This window comes from Cajanus cajan, chromosome 10 (assembly GCF_000230855.2).
Source record: "Cajanus cajan strain Asha chromosome 10, NIPB_CcT2T_4, whole genome shotgun sequence".
In the NCBI taxonomy this organism is placed as follows: Eukaryota; Viridiplantae; Streptophyta; class Magnoliopsida; order Fabales; family Fabaceae; genus Cajanus; species Cajanus cajan.
The window spans coordinates 46,487,426-46,500,241 of NC_138526.1; the positions used below are offsets into that span (position 1 = coordinate 46,487,426).

The window sequence follows — 12,816 nt, forward strand, 5'->3', positions numbered from 1 at the left end:
ATAGCCATAGTGAAGGAAAAATAATTCTAGATAAATTAAAGATCTTAATTCTTCTGTTTGAAACGTTATATTTTGGGACGGAATAAAGGCTTTGAGGCGGCTGTCCCCTCAAGATTCTTACATAAATTTGTAAAGTTGAGACATTTCATATTTTCATTAAAAATTAAATAATAAAAATATATTAATCCAACTGATAATGTTAATCTTTAAAGTCTTAAATTTAAGTTAAATAATAAAAATATATTAATTCAACGCATAACTCTCACTAATTTATATATGAGTATTACTCTCACAATTTAAAATTTCTAAACCTATCATTTTAAGTAACATCGTGGAATAAAATCACCTAATTAAGCACTTGTCACTTTCCTTTGCTAAAGAAATTTTTATTGATTTTCACTTTCAAAGAACTACACTAAGCCTTCAGTACGATACTGCACCCAATATTTTAGGCTGAAACTTGTACACGTCATTCCCATTTTTGATACAATGTAAACGTGATTTCAACTAGACGGGTCAGTAACATAATTGACATTTTTGTGAGTGAATGAAGGCAGATGGTATATATCAAAATTTAGGAAATGAGAACATAATGCTGCAAAAGTAATCCATAAAATAAATTAATGACCACTAATTTAGGAAACATATGTTACAGCTGAATCCGGGTCAGTAACATTTTTGTGAGTGGATGAAAGTCGGTGGAATTTATCAAAATTAGGAGATGTAAACATATCGCTGCAGAAGTAATCCATTAAATAAATTAATGACCATTAATTTAGGAAACATGATAAATGTTACAGCTGAATATGGAAAGACATCACATGAATGCCTGAGATATCACTATTCCATACAACACAAAAATGCTTCTTTCATCGTATAAATTATGCCCGAAACTCTGCATGAAAATTACAAGGCAGTAGCACAGATTGTCCTTGCTAAATTCCTACTTCCTCATAAATATGCAATAAAGAAGGCATGGGCTACCTTAGCTACCAAACCCAAAACCAAGGGGAAAATTACCATGTATATAAATAAAATCAACCAGTAAACTATACGTAAGTGCCCCTATGGGCTGAACACTCTTCTCAATGCAGTACATCACCATTAAGTTTAACTTGCCACTGGCTTTGCAATGACTTTCTTAATGGCTTCAGCATAAGTCCTGTGCTGATAGGTGAGAGTGGACTCAAGCAGGTCCCAAAGTGAGGTCTTAGGATTCCAGCCTAGCATTGAAGTAACACCCGTTAATAGGTAAAATATCTTAATAATCTTTAAGGTAAAGTAGAACGAGGAAACAATCAATGGAGTTTAGCTCAATTGGTGAAATAGTGTGCGTGAGTGATTGTAACCCTTTAGTACTATGTTTGATTCCTATCGATCAAAAAATAAAAATAAAAAGGCAGAGGAAACATACCAAGCTGCCTATTAATTATGGTCATGTCAGGAATTCTCTTGTCACTATCATCATATCCCTCACCATAAAATTCTTTGGAGCTCACATCAATAGTGGGTTTTTCTAGAGATGCTTCTCCGCTTACCTTTGAATAAACCTGCGGAATTGAATGAAAATAACTATAGAATGGCCCTAAAAACCAAGATGAAATTCTAATACGGTCAATCAATCAAAACTTAATCTTCTTAACCTGAGTCATCATTTCAGCAAGCTGCCTAACTGTAACCTCATTGTTTGGGTTACCCACATTAAAAATATGCCCATTGGCCCTTGCAGGATTTTCCTGTTAAAACGATACCATTCACATTTAGTGGAATCATCCAATAAGAATAGTAATTTATAGATGAACTTGTACAATCCTAATCATCACTTAAGATGCATAATGTTGCATAAAAAGATTGGTAAAAAATGGGAACCTACAATCATCAATAAGACAGCTTCAATAGCATCCTTAATATACACGAAAGTCCTCTGGGATTGGCCACCATCCACAAGCTTGAGGGGCTCTCCACGGAGGAGATTCTGCAGAAAATGAATGGAGACAGAATTTAGAATTGATATTTAAAAGCATTTAGTAACATATAACCATATATACAAGCTTAAACAAAGTCCAAATCAAAATGAAGACTGACATTGCTAAAGCAGGCCAGAACACGGGGAACACCCTCACTTGGCCCATCAACGCCAGGAATGAAATCCATCCTTGGTCCAATCCAATTAAAAGGTCTCACAATTGTGAATTCCAAGCCATTTTCAGCACCCTCAGCTGCCAACGATGTCACCCCAGTGAGACAAGTCAAGACATGAAAATGGAAAGCCGGAAACACCATACACACTCAAAATTAAACCCAAAAAATAAAAAACACCTCACCATAAATCAGCCTCTCAATCAACTGCTTAGCACAGGCATACGACCACCTCTGCTTCTCAATTGAACCAAAAATACAAGGAGACTCATCCTCCTTAAGCACATAGTATGCAGGATCCTATCACAACATTGGAAACAACATTACATAACTCGGCTCATTACCAAAAATTCAAACAACCAAATCACTCCCTTGCTAAAGTCTCATCCGGATAAATTTTTCCATAGTGCATGTACAAAAGAAAATAGAAAGGTAAAATTAATTAAGTTTCTTTCCAAAGCTAAAATTCAACTATGAATTCTATAGAAACACTATCATCTAACTTCTCTAGAAGGTAAAGTACATAAGTTGATAAGTTGTTTTATTGTCCTGTGATTCCTGACATAGCAATTTCAACCTATTGTGATTGTCATCGGAATGAAGGGTGTGCAAAAACGTGTAAGGACAAATAATAAGCACAGAATTTACGTGTAAGGACAAAGTGCTTAACCACTACGCGTGGTTCATAAGTTGATTTTAGCTTATAGGATATTCTCAATTTATTTTATTTTTTATTTTCTTCTTCTACAAATACTTATTGCGAAATTTATAACGTAATTAACATCAACAAAAAGGAAAAGGCAGACAAAAACCGTTGATCGAAAAGATCCATCATTGCCCAATTGAAAAGCATCGATGCATCGCAAATTCGAAAGCATCATTGGCCAATGGGCATGCACGGATCTAAATTCTAAAGTAACACCCACCAATGAAAGCGAAACGTTACCTTACGAAGAGGGCTATCTTTGGGGAGAAAGCTCCCAACCGTTTTCCCATACACTTCACACGTAGAGAAATGAATGAGACGCTTGTTGTTTTCCGAACAGTACTTCACCTGAACCCAAACACCAAATTCCAATCCTCAATTCAAAATCCCACACACACAGTGACACAGAGAGAGAGAGAAAGAGAGAGTAAAGTAAACGCACGACGGGAAGCGCGTCGATGAAGTTGCTGTAAATGGTGTCCAAGGGGCGCGTGTTGTAATCCGCGGGGGTGCAAATAGCAGCGAGATTAATGGTCTGAAAGAAGCAATTTTGAGCGGAACCCATAAGAGAGAAAGAGAAAGGGTATACGAAAAAGATAGGGTTATGGAAGGAACCAGATCTGCGATCTTGATGAGGCCCTCGAGGCGCGAATCGTGCTTGATGTTGAGGCGGTGGAACTGGATGCGACCGGCCCAAGGAAGCGTGTGGGGCTCCAAGAGGTGTTTGATTTTGTCGCTGTAGACATCCAAGGCGAGAACCGTGTGAGGGGTCTCCGACATTAGTTTTTCGCAGAGGTGGGAGCCGATGAACCCACCGGCGCCGATCATGCAAATGGTCATGGGCTTTATGGGCCTTCCGTCCAGATCTACTCGGCCCGAAGCCATTACGCAGAATCAGTGAGCGCTGCTGTGCCTGACACTGTTCTGTTGTGCGTTGTGTGACCCTAGTCTTGTATAAATCATTTCATGTCCCTGGAGTTTTACTATGGTTGTCAATACGTTTTCAATCTATGAACAACCCTAAACACATCGAAGTGAATAATAATCTTGGTTGAAGTTAAATCCTTCAATACAATCTTCTTATTTACTTTCACTTGTAAATACCTCACAAATATTTTTAATATGTGTATGTTTAGTTTTTTTTTATATTAAATATGGATGAAATTAATTCTATTATATTCAAAAAGATTATAATCATTTTTTGGCATGTTTAATCATCGATGAAATTAATTTTAAGATGTAAAAATTTATATTCATTCAATAATAATTACCAGTAACTTTTTTATCAAACAAAAGAAATTTTAAAATTTTATTTGTCTAAATTTATAATTATACACTTAAAATCAATTGTGATAATAAATTTTCAAATTACATTCAATATAAAAATCAAATTTATATTTTATATCAAATCTAATATTTAACGCAACTATTCGAACTCCTGACCTTGCTAAAATATAGATCAATCTCTACTGCTGAACCACACGCTTAGGATTTGTATTAAATATTTTAAAAGAGAATTTTGTCTCCTATTATTATTCTATTTGTATTAAACATAATTATTTCTTACAAAAAATACTTATAACCTCTAGAAAAAATGTTTAAAAATACTAACAAGTTTAAATAATATAATATTTAACTAAAGACGACTTAATAACAAAAAGTAAAGTATATAAATAAATACTTAAATTTGATTCTCATTATAATCGTTATAATCTTGAGGAAAAAATATTGTGTTTATAAAAATATTTTAAATTTAATTTTTTAAAATGATTTATTATATAAATTTATTTATCAACAAAATCCGGAAAATCAAATACACAAACTTTAATCCACAACCACAACGAATCATTCATATAATTTGGATGGCAAAGCATTTATTCCTATCTGAATGTGATGTGTGGGTGTATATGAATCATTCTATTTTCCTAACAGCAACAGAAAATTTGGAGCATAGTTTCGAGAAGTGGATAGCATGTACTTCCAAAATAAAAGTGACACAGTTACATTACATTCCAAAACAAAACAATTTGAACTCAATTGGTACACCAATTCCATTTGAGCTGTACATTTTTCAGACTGCTATCATCCTATCATACAATTTGGAAATAAATCAACTATCAATAGTTAAATTACAGATTTGAGTCTTTTGTAACGTGATTTTTTATAATTATTATTACTTATTTTTAAATTTTATTTTATTTAAAATGCTTTTCAAATTCAAACTATATATATTAAAATGGTAAGTATTTTGTATATATATTATACAAATATTTGACAACAAATGACAATAAAATTTGAAAGAAACACTTTGTGGGTATTATTTAAATTCTTGTTACTGAGACAATCTTAATAGTTTATAAGATATTAAAATTAAATATAAGAAAAAATGAAATTTTAATGTAAAATTTTAAAAGTATTTAAAATTGAAATTTAAGAATTTTTTTTTATCTTAATGTAATCGAAAAAATTAATACAGTAACGTTTTAGTTTTTATGCAAATTATTTTAGAACAATTAATTAAAAATAGTATATTAACTTTTTAATTGAATCATGTGAATTAACCGACATAAAATTATTCTAAGTTATCAAAAGTTATTAGTTCAACCAAGAGTTTCTCTCAATTACTTAATTTTTAAATTATTTATTTTCATTCTTTTGGAAATTTACTTTTTTGTTTTTTTTAATTTTTTTCCAGGTCATAAGCTGCTTTTTTTTATTTACTTAGTCATAAAAATAAAATTATATATCTATCTTATAATTTTTTTATTTTGTATTTATAAACACGTTCACTCTCTCTCATTCTTTCTCTCTCTATATATGTTAAAATTATTATTTTTCTCTCTATTTATATAATATTAACATTATATTTTTTTTATTCACCAGCACTAGACTAAATGGAGTTATTGGTACGATCTGAAAAAAAAATACAAGGATTAAAATTAAATAGAACGATGTTTACAGAAAATTTATAATATATTTAAGTCTAAACTTTTCTTTCAATTGTCTTTCTTTCAAACTAAAAAACATAAAACTTGCAGTTGTTATGAAAAGAAACCATAAAACTATTTCACCCACCAAATATGGCTTATGGTTAAAACCCAAGCTCACAAGAAACAGTTACCTGTTGCCAACAAGAAAAGCAATATTACGAGTTTGCATCTATTTAAAGCCTGTAATGATGTAGAATTTTCTTTTTCTTTGTTATCTTAAGGTAGGTAGTTAGGTTCAGTGCCTTATTAAATTTAACAAAACTTAAATATAATAAATTTGTTATTATTTTTCAATCAAAATTATAATTTTATTTTAATAACATACATTAAAATTTAATAAAAATATTTATTATACGTACAAGTGAAACTTTGATTTTTATAAAATAATATTATCTCAAAATTATAATCTTTCAAGATATGTTACTTTTATCATTGTAAGTTAACATAAATGGTATAAGATTTGATTCAAATTTGTGTTTTCTATAATACAAATTTGATATCATTTACGATTATAAAATTATAATTTAGTGGACAAACTTACTAAAAAAGGATTTTAGTGTTAGAGGTGAAATATGGTGAGTCGCCTTGTCCTACTTCAATACCTATCTACTATTTTTGTAGAAAAAAAAAAGTTACTTTTTCAAATCTCATGAGAAATCAAATATGACTTCAAATCAAGGTTTATCACAATATAAGAGAGGCAACTTGGGCTTAGTTCACAAGTGTGGTAGTTCAAGAACATAGTTAAGAATAGAGGTAGATATACAAACTAGTCTAATTCATTTAAAGTTTGATTTATGAAGTTCACGTTTTTAATGGGTCAGATAAGTTTGATTCGTGAAATAAATAAACTAATTTTTCAGTTCCGTATCCAACCCATAAAGCCTGCAAATAAAAGGACTAATTCGCTAAATGTGTTGCAATAATGAAATGTGTGAGAGTACTTAACAATGACGTGCTTGTGTGTTGATAATTAATTGTGTATAATGGGACATTGAAATTTTTTTATTTTAGACTTTTATCATACTTTGTATTTAATTTTGTATGATAAATTATGACTTATGACTATTAGTGATGCTAAATTTATGATTATTATGTTAATTTATAATTAATTTTAAATTTTAAATTTTTTTGATAATTTTTTTTAATTTTTTGGTGGGTTGGTGGACTAATCCATATAACCTATCAACCTGTGGTAGGCCGGGCTGGATCAGGAAAATTTTGAGAAAATTAAAAGTAGGTAAGACCGGATTAACCCGTTTTTAAAATGAGTTAAGGTGGACTAATCCATATGGGTCAGACTACCTGTTTTGACAGCTAGGGATGGGTAGATGGACCCAGGTCCGCAGACTAGTTCGTAAGCCCAAAAACTTCGCGGATAACAAATCCATTTTTTTAAAATCCGTATGATTATGTTTAATTTTCGAGTCCAGTCCGTGAAGTCCGCAGACTTGACGAATTTAATCTACGGGCTAATCCACGAGCTTCACTAATTAATATTTTTTTATATTAAGATTTTATTATTAAGTTGTGTATTTAATCTTTTAAATTATTATAACATTAAAATTATATTTAGTTGGTATGTATTTGTCATTTAAATTATTTTTATGACATTTTAATATTTTTATTATTGAAAGTTTGGTACTATTATATAAGTTTTTGTAATTATTTTTACTTTAACATTTTAATATTTAGTATTTTAAATCATTTTAACTATTGATAAATTTTAGTATGTGAAATTTAGCTTATAAATAAAAATAAAAAAATTATTCTAATTTTATATAATTTTATTTTTAAAAATTTATTTTTTTAAACCACTATTTAGACCCATAAATCTGTCTGTTATCCGCAAATTTTAACGGATCAAATATAAATTTTAAAAATAAGTCCATTTATTTTATGAACTAAACTTATTCAATCCGTATAAAATGCAAGTTTTACGGGTCAAAATTTAAACAGACCGGACCGATATGTATACTCACCCCAATAACAACTATAGTGACCGGGGAGAAGTGGAGAACATACACAAAAAAAAATATATATATATATATATATATATATATATATATATATATATATATATATATATATATATATATAGTTTTTTTAGTGGACTCATCAATATCATTCAATTCCAAGAGTGAAAATGCATAACATTACTACTATTCATAATAAGGCAACTCACGGAGTACGCAGACTTTGTAAGTGGAGCCAATAACTTTGTTATACTTATACGTATTTAAGAAAACTAAACTCGTATTTGTACGGATCGTGAGCTAAATAGACTGGTCCACAAATTTAGGTTCATATATTCACCCCCTAGTTAAGAGAGGCAAAAGATTATATATATATATATAATATTACTTTCTGTCTTAATTATAAATAATAATAATAATTAATTTCTAAAATCATTTAGGTTAAAATTCTTTTATACCTTTTATTTATTGTTAACTTTATTTTATATGCATTTATTTATGACTAAAATTAAATGTAACAACTACTTAAAGTAAAGGACATGTTTGGAATAAAAATTGAATTTATGATAAAATTAATTAAAAGTAACTATATTAATTATATTTTTTTTATGATTTGTCTATTTATTGTAATTAGAATAAGAAACGATAACTTTTATAATTATTATATTATATAAATAATTTTTTGTTTAATGCAAATTCAACCGATCAAATTATTGAATTGTGTAAAATTATACTTAAGATCGTATATATCAAATTTTACATGATTTGAATTTTTTTAGATAAGTCATCCAAAAATAAATTTTTTTATGTATTTTAAATTTCTTATTATACGTTAAAATAAAATAATGTGATGAACTACTAACTTTTATGATCATGTGAAATTTAATATACATGATCTTAAATATAATATCACGTAATTTGATATAAATTTTATTAAATTTTTATTATATAAAAAGTTATTGAAAATATAAGATTTGATGTAAATTTTTAAATTTACGTTGGATTTTAACAAATCTTAATTTTTTTAAAAAAAATTAAAATTATTATCTTATATTTTTTTTATATCTAAATAAAAATGTGATATGATTATTTGTATTGTTAATTTTTTATGTACATTTATAAGAGAATAAAAATGTTTATGATCTTTCTATTTTTTTTTTTGTTCTGGTTTCTTAAAAGAAATTATTTTATTGTAGTTCTTTTGATACACCGTTTTTTATCTTCAAAGTTGATGGTAAGAACAAAATCTAGTATCTTTAAAAATAAAGTGACTAAATATTCCTAATTTAAAATAAGGAACTGAAGTTGTAAATTAAAAAAAATGGGGCAAAAATACAACTTATCCTAAAGTTTAAGTTTGGCGGTGTAAATTTGATATGGTGGAAAAGGGAGATTGTTGAAGAAGCTGTGAGAACTCAGTGTATCACGTGCAAGATTATACTTGTAACCAACGTCCTTTCTTACCACTATATAATTTTTAGTCAGGTTTTTGGTTTTGGGAAATGTATAAAACAGACCAAGAAAAGGGCATTTGTTTGCTTCTTACATTACAATTCATGTTCATTCATTGCACGCTGAAAATTACATTCAGCCATACCATTTAACTTGATACTATAATAGCTCTCTTTGATCGCCATCTTCTAGCTCAAGACATTGACCATAATTTCGTTTTGGTAATTAGGTTTATTTTTCCACTAAATCAAGTGACACTTCGATGGTGCTAGTAAAGGCGGATCCATAAAATTTTCTTAATAAGGACAAAGAAATAATCTCTAATACTTTCATGGAAAAAAAAAACCATAATTTTTTACAAAATACATAATCTCATGACACAAAAAAAAAAATCAAAATAAAGGATATTTTTGTATATTTGTGTCACGGACTCAATTTTAATGTGCAATTAGTAATGAGAAATATAAAAAATAACAAGGTAAAATAGTAAAATTAATGCTAATTTATTTTCTTTTTATCTTTATTTTAAAAAGTGTGTTATGGAGGCAACATTTATTTTGTTGTGGGGGCAATTTTATTTTTATTTATTAAATATAATTTAAGTATGAAAAGAAAAAAACATAGTGGGAGCAATTGCCCCCATACTCACTAACCTACCTACAGTGCACTGGTTACAGCTAAGGATGTTTATGCTACCTACTTTTAATTAAAAATTGTACTACTACATTAACTTGTCAAATTTAGTTACATTAGTAGCATGCAAGACATTGATATGATACTGAGATTTGATAATTTAGTTACATTAGTAGCATGCAAGACATTGATATGATACTGAGATTTGATAATTTATTTATTTTGAGTAGTGTACCTTAACAGTTAAGTTGAAACATTTATAAGATTCTTGGAACTGTAGCCCTGCCAAACCAGCTCAACTGCATGCTATATAGTAGAGTATAGACCATTCCTCAGAAATCAGTTCCCAACACATTAACACCCCTTTTTTAAAGCCTGCACTCTCTTTCTCCTCTCTGAAGAAGCTCATAGCTGAAGAGAAACTGAGAAGCATGTGGTATTCAAGTTATTTCTTGACTTCATTGCTTTTGGTTGCAGTGTTCAATGTGGCTAAAGGACAGCCTCTGGTCCCTGCATTGTTCATATTTGGTGACTCTGTCGTTGATGTGGGCAATAATAACCACTTATACACCATTGTTAAATCAAACTTCTCTCCTTATGGAAGAGATTTCAAGAATCACACTCCAACAGGGAGGTTTTGCAATGGAAAGCTTGCAACAGACTACACAGGTATTCCTCAAAATTCCCATTCAAGTAAACACCCCCTTTGGTTCAATTCGGATAAACTTTCCTAGAAAAATAATATAACTAAGATGTTTTAGCCTATACATAAATTAAAAATAAGATTTTGAAGAAGTGATTTAAAAGGAAATTTTACAAATTAGTTCATAGATAAGCTAATCTTAATTTATATATAAAGAATATTTTATTGTTCTTTTTTTAGAGGTACTTTGTATAACTTAATCTAAATAGACCCTTATTATCACCTACATTTTCTTGTTTTTTCAACAAAAAGCTTGCTTGCTTGATCTTTGTTATGTTCATTGCAGCTGAAAACCTTGGATTTACCACTTACCAACCAGCTTACCTCAACTTAAAGGTCAAAGGAAAGAACCTCTTGGAGGGGGCCAACTTTGCCTCAGCTGCTTCTGGCTACTATGATTCCACTCCCAAGCTATATGTAAATTTACACTTGGAAGTCTAAGGCACTCCATTTTTTTTTCCCTTCTTCTCATCACTAATGGTAAAGCCTAATATGAGTGTGTGTGTTTTCTTTTCTTTGTTTCCTATTGGTCTAGGATGCAATTCCATTGAGCCAGCAGCTGGAATACTACAAAGAGTGCCAGAATATATTGGTGGGAATAGTAGGGCAGTCAAATGCTTCATCAATTATATCTGGTGCTATATATGTTATCAGTTCGGGGAGCAGTGACTTTATTCAGAACTATTATTTAAATCCACTGCTTTACGAGGTTTACACTGCTGATCAATTCTCAGACATTCTCATCCAAAACTATGCCACTTTCATTCAGGCATGTCTTTCTCAACCCTAACACATTGCCTTAGCAAACCATGTTCCACTTAAAGGGGGGTCATTAGTCATACCCAATAATAATAAGTTTAATTACCTTTTATAATTTTATAAGCCTTCTCTTTTAGTTTTTATGATTTTTTTTTTTAGTTTTGTCTTTATACATTCCTTTTTTTCTACCTTTTTCCCCTACAATTGCATAAATTTTCTTTTAATCTTTATAGTTATATTTTTTTTTAATTGTTATAAAAATAGATGATTGAGACTAAAAAGAAAAAAAATTGGTATATATAAGAATTAAAAAAGACTGTTTTAAACTATAAAAAATTAAAAAAAAAATGAAACTATAGGTATCAAAAACTTAATTAAACCTAAAAAAAAATACCACAAAAGACGAAAATGGTATTTATTTTCCTTTGTTGATTTTGACTTGCATTTCCAAATTCTAAACTTGCATGTGGCAGAATTTATATGGACTTGGAGCAAGAAGGATCGCTGTAACAACATTATCTCCATTAGGTTGTCTACCAGCAGCCATCACTCTCTATGGCTCCGGCAGCAACCAATGCGTGGCTAAACTAAACAATGATGCAGTTAACTTCAATAAAAAGCTAAACACCACATCTCAGAGCTTGCAAAAATCGCTATCTGGTCTCAAATTGGTCATCTTCGATACCTACCAACCTCTCTATGACCTGGTCACTAAGCCTTCTGAAAATGGTACACTTTAAAAGTTTCTAACTATGCTAATCCTAGAAAGCCAATCTTATTATGTATGGCTCATGAGCAAGTTTTGTTTGTGTGGCATACACTACACTTTCACAGGATTTTCGGAAGCAAGGAAGGCTTGTTGTGGAACAGGGTTGCTAGAGACATCTATTTTGTGCAATCAGAAGTCCATAGGAACATGTACCAATGCATCTGAATATGTATTCTGGGATAGTTTTCATCCATCTGAAGCTGCAAACAAGATTTTGGCCGATAACCTGTTGCTTGCTGGCATCTCTCTCATATCCTAATCTCGGGTCATATTTTCTTCGGATTATTTTTAATAAAACTTATATGCACTACCTAGGTATTGTTAGTGTTATTTTTCGATTATGAATTTCACATTGATAATATGTATAATGAAGTACTTTATTAAATGTTAATGCATGAAGTAAAACTTCAATAATGATCAGATAACAATACTAATAATATTTATGCTTCTGTATTGAAGTTTTGTACTTTTAAGAATTGTGTGTACTGTTGTATTTGTTTGTCTTATGTAAAAGCAGCTTAAATATGTTCAATTACAATGCTCAGTGCGTGTTTTCAAGTTTCGTGTAATAAGACCAATATTCCTGAGTTTTCATGTAAAATTTCTATCTCGAGTATTCAAAGCTGCTCCTGATGAATTTGTATTTAATTCAATTATTTTATTTAGAGAATTCAGTCTAATATGACAGA

The 12,816-nt window shown here is 29.8% G+C and overlaps 2 protein-coding genes across 2 annotated transcripts; one reads left to right on the forward strand and one right to left on the reverse strand.

The window, feature by feature from the left end:
* Nucleotides 1-744: 744 nt before the first annotated feature.
* Nucleotides 745-3,887, reverse strand: LOC109811623 (UDP-D-apiose/UDP-D-xylose synthase 2). The gene is made up of 9 exons (XM_020375408.3): nucleotides 3,461-3,887; nucleotides 3,288-3,380; nucleotides 3,086-3,193; nucleotides 2,325-2,439; nucleotides 2,086-2,219; nucleotides 1,874-1,975; nucleotides 1,644-1,736; nucleotides 1,415-1,550; nucleotides 745-1,223 (listed from the first exon to the last, which is right to left on the reverse strand). Exons 1-9 carry the CDS (start codon nucleotides 3,728-3,730, stop codon nucleotides 1,111-1,113), a joined length of 1,164 nt encoding a protein of 387 aa, XP_020230997.1. The 5' UTR covers nucleotides 3,731-3,887; the 3' UTR covers nucleotides 745-1,110.
* A 6,205-nt stretch (nucleotides 3,888-10,092) lies between these two features.
* LOC109811627 (GDSL-like lipase/acylhydrolase superfamily protein) lies at nucleotides 10,093-12,749 on the forward strand. The gene is made up of 5 exons (XM_020375412.3): nucleotides 10,093-10,565; nucleotides 10,886-11,016; nucleotides 11,135-11,368; nucleotides 11,832-12,087; nucleotides 12,193-12,749. Exons 1-5 carry the CDS (start codon nucleotides 10,328-10,330, stop codon nucleotides 12,384-12,386), a joined length of 1,053 nt encoding a protein of 350 aa, XP_020231001.1. The 5' UTR covers nucleotides 10,093-10,327; the 3' UTR covers nucleotides 12,387-12,749.
* Nucleotides 12,750-12,816: the final 67 nt, after the last annotated feature.

Coding starts and splice junctions, on each gene's coding strand:
- LOC109811623 (XM_020375408.3), bottom strand. CDS start 3,730: ATGGCTTCGGGCCGAGTAGATCTGGACGGAAGGCCCATAAAGCCCATG. Junction 3,381..3,460: donor TCATCAAGATCGCAGATCTG/GTTCCTTCCATA, acceptor TGCTTCTTTCAG/ACCATTAATCTCGCTGCTAT. Junction 1,737..1,873: donor AAGCTGTCTTATTGATGATT/GTAGGTTCCCAT, acceptor TCGTTTTAACAG/GAAAATCCTGCAAGGGCCAA.
- LOC109811627 (XM_020375412.3), top strand. CDS start 10,328: ATGTGGTATTCAAGTTATTTCTTGACTTCATTGCTTTTGGTTGCAGTG. Junction 10,566..10,885: donor GCTTGCAACAGACTACACAG/GTATTCCTCAAA, acceptor TGTTCATTGCAG/CTGAAAACCTTGGATTTACC. Junction 11,017..11,134: donor ATTCCACTCCCAAGCTATAT/GTAAATTTACAC, acceptor CTATTGGTCTAG/GATGCAATTCCATTGAGCCA.